The 6772-nt window shown below is 34.9% G+C and overlaps 1 protein-coding gene across 1 annotated transcript; it reads left to right on the top strand.

Moving 5' to 3' along the window:
• The first annotated feature begins 1105 nt into the window (after positions 1–1105).
• On the top strand, positions 1106–6071 carry LOC143569529 (LEAF RUST 10 DISEASE-RESISTANCE LOCUS RECEPTOR-LIKE PROTEIN KINASE-like 1.2). The gene is made up of 4 exons (XM_077055412.1): positions 1106–2125; positions 4571–4609; positions 4703–5050; positions 5131–6071. The coding sequence occupies exons 1-4, from the start codon at positions 1381–1383 to the stop codon at positions 6069–6071; spliced, it is 2073 nt and encodes a 690-aa protein (XP_076911527.1). The 5' UTR covers positions 1106–1380.
• The last annotated feature ends 701 nt before the right edge of the window (positions 6072–6772 follow it).

Genomic DNA, 6772 nt, shown 5'->3' with positions numbered 1-6772 from the left:
TTTTGTAAATATCATTGAGTGTAGATGATTAATATTTTGTAATATTTCATACGAAACAAATATATAAAGAAATCTGATAAATTGATGGCTTAAAAACTTTAGGGACTATTGGGAGAAAGCCAAGATAATGACTCTAGTCTTTAGACAAAGAGTTTAACCAACTATAATCACTATGGATTCCTTGGTTTGATGCTATCTCCTCCAAGAGTAATGGTAATGAGATAAACCAAGTGTTTACATAAAAAGTATACTACCTCTCAATGCAAAGCAAGAACCTTTATAAACAAATTCACGAATCACAACTTTTAACCCCATTCCTAGTGAGTTAACATGCTATTGTACATAAACATAGAAACATGAATGGTTAAATCAACAAACATGAAGTTAGTAACTTGCTTCAAAGGTTGTAAAATCTCACTTTAAATGTAAAAAGATCATCACTTGAAGTCACTACCACAAACCAAAATCAAATTCATAAATGAAATCCAAAGATCAAATCAGGTTCATCTCCCCTATGTGAATCAAAGAACTTAGCCTAATATGACAAAATGATCAACATCATCCATTCTTGATAAAGTCGTACAATTACAAGATATGAACAAGATTGAACATCTCTTGAACCTTGGATTAATAGAGGAAAGAGAACCACTAATATATGATTACCTATTGCATCTCAATTTATAGTTCGTTTGAAAGGTGAGGCACAACCCCGTGTCAAGACAAACTCTGACTTCACTAACTTGGTCGTAATCATTTGCGACCACGGGGGCATTGTACATGGACCATGAGGCATGCTAGACCTCATGCACAGTGTGTGGTAATTTGAGCACGGGGTCGTGGTGAGTGAGGGGGGGGGGGGGGTTATCTCTTCTAGTGATGGGACATGTCAGCATGCTTGACAGGGCAAGACCCGATCCTTGTCTTGCTTTCAATTTTCTTTGTATGTTTGCTCGTCGATCATCCAAAGGTTACTTGTCCAGGAAATTCAAAGTAAATAAATAGAATTTAAAAAAAATACAAATCATTGAAAAAAAAAGTTAACTATTTAGATTAGGTCCTTTTATTCTTCGTAATAATTTTAGTCGTTTTTTTTACTTCTCCGTGAGCGTATTTTACACTTCAATCTTCAAGAAAATAGGCTCATGTGGTAATGCCCAGTCAACTTAATATTTCTTGGTCAAATTGGAAGATTCCATTTAAAGTTCTTTCTTTGATTATTAAATAAACGTATTTACTCGTTGTTGATGCAAAATTGACGATTAAAAAAAATCCAACGACTTGATCCTCTTCATTTACCAATTCATCACCTCCCTTTCTAGTTTCTATTTCATTCATTATCCATCATCATTAATCCTTTCCTCTCAAACTGCCCAAACCACCATGCGACCCCGTCTAGACCCGAGCCTCCCCCTATTCGCCATAACACTCACTCTAGCCACCCTCGTCAATTTCCACCCCATCCGGTGCCAGGAAAGTCCATCATACGAGTCATGTGGCCCGGCCCGGTGTGGAGGCGAAGACTTTCAGTATCCCTTTTGGGGATTTGGGCGGCCAGAATACTGTGGCCACCCAAGTTTTCAGCTAACTTGCGAATCTAATGTTCCTGTGCTCCGTTTAGATTCAGTAGGCTATCGGGTCCTAGACACCGATAGCAGTACACGTAGGATGACTATTGCTAGAAATGATCTGTGGGACACCATTTGCCCTCAAGATCTCCGCAACACCACCTATAACTCCACGCTTTTTAACGGCAATAATTTCAACCATGAGAATGTATCTCTGTTCTATGGATGCCAAGATAATATACCGCTGCCCGCAGCTGCTGCTTTTCAATTCCGTTGTGATGTGAACAGGACTGGCCAGAGTACTGATAGTTATTTCTACAGAACCAGTGCGTTTGTCTCTGAAATTGGCAGTCTCTTTGTGCAATGCAACAATTATATCACCGTACCAGTGGATCGTGATAACGCCAATGTTAATTCAGAGGATGATTTGAGGAAAGCCTTGCAGGCTGGTTTTAAGCTAGAGTGGTTTGCCAATAACGACGCGTGTAATAACTGTACTCTGGCTAATGGTCGATGTGGGACGAACGCAACTGGACCTGTTTGCTACCATCGTGTAGGAGGTAAGTGCATGATTTTCTGATCTCGTAGATTCATTTTTATTTGAACCGGTCGGTTTAATGAATGCATCGGAAAAGTGGTTGCTTAGAATTGACACAAACTTAACTCCAATAATATTTCATCTAAATAATTAATACTTCATGATTTGGTAACTCTGATTTGTTTCTTTAAGAAAAAAAAAAGGGTTTCTCAGTTTTTATAAAATATAAGATAGGAGGGTTGGGTCAACCCATTTTTCTCGCATGTCATATCTTGGGTTTTTACTTGAAAATTCTCCAAATATGATGGTGTCGTCCTATTTCTCCCACTATTTTCCCTAACGACCAAAAGCACTCAAAATTCAACCGAGAGAAATCAACTTCTACTCCTTGATTTCCATGAAAAATAAAACAATGATTTCGGGTGTGGTGTTCACGCATGAGCCGGTGTTTCCCTGGGAGCTCCTGACTCCCTCTCCACCCCCTCTAAGGTTCGCAATCCTTAGACTTTACGGGGTGTAACTTGATAGGAAAAGTGTCATACATGAGTCTAAGTCATTTATGGGTACGTATGCACACAGTGATAACTTAAGGTGTTAATTTAGTTTGTATTGAAAAGTAAATTTCCACTAGCTGATCTGATTCATGCTTGTGCTTGGTATGCAAGCCGTTATAACCCGGCATATCGGATAGTCTTCTTATAATATTTCGATTGTTTATAAAATATATTTGACATCTTGTAAAGTTATTCTTATTTAGGGAATTAATACTTTTTCTAGAAATTTTCTTGGACCTACCTACCTCGTTAAACTGTAAACTACGCGTTATTGCAAAATCAACTTTTTACGTGCATTTTTATAAACTCATATAAGATTTAGAATTATTTATATGATACGAAATTACTTTAATAAATACGAGTGTATTCAATATTAAAAAAGATATCCTCGAATATTTAAATAACATGAATACATTATTCTTCACATGTTTTAACTTATACCAATTGTAATTTGGTGGCGAATACATAAATAGAATAAAATTATTTGTTAGGTCGACTTTGGATTTATTCAGCGTCGTACTTTTTTGACCACTTTATTTTTTATTTTAAAATTCTTGAATGCTTGTCACTCTTCTTCAGAATCGCAGGTGCCACTCAAATATAAAATGTGCTACTTGTAAAAATACTTAAAATCATATATCATATGTTATTAATTTATTATACAGAACTTAATATTAGAGGTTTATGTAATAGTGATGTACACATATAATAAAGATTTAGTTTTAATTAAGCATATGATCGTATAAATATATCTAATAAAATGTTTTGCTAATTTAATTAAAAAGGGAAATAGATTGGGATAGGCATTTATAATATATCACACTAGCTTGTAGGGTGTTCGTTCGTTTTTCGGGTTTTAAATCTTATCCCGAAACCCAACCCAAATTTCTCATAGGTTTTTCGGGGTTGGGTTTTTTCAGGTTGTGCTAATCGGGTTTCGAGTATCCTTGAAATCAAAACAATAAAACAAAAAAAATAAATAAATAACTTCAATGCTAAAATTAAAGCATCGTATGCTTCTTTGCTCGTAACACAAATAATCAAATAATAAACCAACATAACTTGATAAATAAATAAGAATAAAACAAAGTGACTAAATCGAACAATAATCTTCTTCAATCTGACATGATTTGGTTGTTCGATTACGATTTTTATTAGTAATAAAAGGAAAACATAAATTAACAATAAACAATCGATCAATATAATTGGAATGACAACAATCGATTAAGGTCAGCAACTGATAACTTTAGTGGCTAAGACTAATTTGCCTATTATACCTAAAATATATTTAATTTCAAAACTAAAAGTTTATTCGGGTTGACCTGAAATTTATAATTATAAATCAAACCCGAAAACCAACCCGAGTTACTTCGGTTAGGGTTCGGGTTAGTCTTTTCTCGATTTCGGGTTCGGGTACGAGTTTTTTCAGCTTGGGTTTCGGGTAAAAATAACAACCCTACTAGTTTGAGACCAGTATACTACACATGTAACTCTTGAAATACAATATTTAATAAATAATTGATATGTAATAATAAACAATAACCTATCAACAATACTGTTAATAAACAATTTACAATAGCTTTGCAAAAACCAATACACAACACATGCAAATTAAATAAACAATAAACTTTAGTATTAAATTTCAGTAAATGAATGTTGAATAACGTTTCTATCAAATAAAAGATAACAATAAAATTTCAAATATTTAAAAAGAAATATAGGAAGTAAATATTAAATTAACATTTAGAATAATTATTTAAATTAATATATGGAATGAGAAATGAAAGTAAGAATATATTAAGTTTTAAATCACTTAATTATATGAATCAAATGTAGATTTTACACATATTCTTCAAGTTTTGATGAAAAATTATTAATCATAACACTATTTTAATTTTTTTTGAAATTCTGAATAATTGCAGGGAGTTCAAGCAGTAGTTCTCTGGGTATAGGTATGGAATTTGCTCCCACTGAATAGACTAAACTTTCTTTATAAGTTATTGCTTCAAGAAACTAAAATTTGAATCTTTTATCTTTGATCCTAGTACTTGGAATCGTTGGAGCGGTTATTGTTGTCGTTGTCATCGGTGGAATCTTTGTCTGCCGTCAACGAAGAAAAAGGCGTGCGATTAAAGAAGCATCGCCTGCCCAAACCGAGACTAAGGCCATTTTGACTGCTGGTTTGAGCCAAGTACAAAGTAGTAACACTTCTTATGTCACTTCCACCATTCCTTCCTTTACTTCAACAAAAACATCAAAAACATCAGAAGAGTTTGGAAAAAGCACATATTTTGGAGCCCAGGTTTTCACATATGAAGAACTAGAAGTCGCCACCGATAACTTCAATGACTCAAGGGAACTCGGAGATGGTGGTTTTGGAACTGTGTACTTTGGTAATACTTGTAAACACTAAACCAATGCATTTTAAAAATCCATGAGGCTTTGTTTTTAACTATTTCGGTTTTGTTTTCAGGAAAGCTTCTTGATGGTCGAGAAGTTGCGGTCAAGCGTTTATATGAAAACAATTTCAAACGGGTCGAACAATTCATAAATGAAGTTAGGATCTTGACAGGGTTAGATCATGAAAACCTGGTGAAATTATACGGTTGCACCTCAAAACGAAGCAAAGAACTACTTCTAGTTTATGAATACATTCCCAATGGCACAATAGCCGATCATCTTCATGGGAAGCTAGCAAACTCGAGCTCAAATTTGTTTTCATGGTCCATTCGTCTCAACATCGCCATACAAACAGCTGATGCACTAGCTTACCTTCACAAATCAGGCATCATTCACCGTGACGTGAAGAGCAACAACATTTTATTAGATAAAAGTTTTCAAGTCAAAGTTGCGGATTTCGGGCTGTCAAGATTGTTTGATAATGTTGTTACACATGTTTCCACTGCCCCACAAGGGACCCCGGGGTACGTTGATCCTGAATACTACCAGTTGTATCAGCTGACAGATAAAAGTGATGTTTATAGCTTTGGGGTTGTTCTGGTTGAGCTCATATCTTCGTTACCTGCGGTTGATACCAGCAGGCACCGGCTTGACATAAACCTGGCTAACATGGCTGTGTTAAAGATTCAAAACCATACATTGGGTGAGTTGGTTGATAGTAGTATTGGGTTTGAGACAAATGGTTTGGTGAGGAGGATGGTCACCTTAGTGGCGGAGCTGGCTTTCCGGTGTCTGCAACAGGAGAGGGATATGAGGCCCACAATGAAAGAAGTGGTGGAAATTTTAAGAGGGATTCAGAATGATGAGTTGAACACTCAAAAAGCAGAAGTGCTTGATATTGTGGTGGATGATGGTGGTTTGTTGAAGGATCATAACACTGAACCAGCATCACCGGATTATGGGATTAGTAAAAAACTGGTTAGCGGTGCCGTATCGAATTCTTCAGATGGTTAATCGGATTTCTTGGATTTCGAAATAACTATTTTTTAATGTTTATTTTTTGAGTGTTATATGATTATACATGACATCAAGTTCTAAGAGAATGTATATGGTAAAGTGTTAAAAGAGCTACTAAAATCATGATCTTCTGTTTCAGGATGTATATGCAGTTGTGAAGTTAATTTTCAAAGGAATTTATTCATTATTTTGGGCACATACACCTTTAACGCCCTACATAAAAAAAATTTTCCTCTGAAAAGCTCCTTTTACTAATTAAGAACTTAAGATTCATCTTGTTTCCAATATGCACTGCGATTTAACCTTGAATTGTGTTAGAAATCTTGTATTATGCAGAAAATTAAAAGAAATAAACGACACAATAAACCGGGCTTGTGTTTAACACAATTCCCTTAAACAGATTCGCGGTCTGTTCCCAGGGTACTCCGGTACAGAATTGTAGCTCTGTCGGACTCGAACACTTGCCTGAAACGAAAACGAAAATAATATTGTTGCATAGGAAGAAGATAAAGTGTGTTTTGTTGGTGTGTCTTAAAATTGAAGACTGATCCTGTTTATATAACTATACAATTACACTCAATAATCAATATTGTTAATGACCATTAAATAATAATAATATCAAATAATGGCCATTACATATTATAAAACTAAAAATCATAATCATTCTCATAATGATTATTAATTGTATTGACCAGACC

This window comes from Bidens hawaiensis, unplaced genomic scaffold, assembly GCF_021521415.1.
Source record: "Bidens hawaiensis isolate Kalapana, Puna unplaced genomic scaffold, B.hawaiensis_p1.1 tig00024527_1, whole genome shotgun sequence".
Taxonomy (NCBI): domain Eukaryota; kingdom Viridiplantae; phylum Streptophyta; class Magnoliopsida; order Asterales; family Asteraceae; genus Bidens; species Bidens hawaiensis.
Note: the sequence above shows the minus strand (reverse complement) of the source record. Positions and strands in the feature narration are given on the sequence as shown.

Excerpts from the sequence above, each read along its gene's own strand:
- LOC143569529 (XM_077055412.1), top strand. The coding sequence starts at position 1,381 with ATGCGACCCCGTCTAGACCCGAGCCTCCCCCTATTCGCCATAACACTC. Across the intron at positions 2,126-4,570 it reads TTGCTACCATCGTGTAGGAG|TAATTGCAGGGAGTTCAAGC; the intron begins GTAAGTGCATGA and ends TGAAATTCTGAA. Across the intron at positions 5,051-5,130 it reads TTTTGGAACTGTGTACTTTG|GAAAGCTTCTTGATGGTCGA; the intron begins GTAATACTTGTA and ends TTTTGTTTTCAG.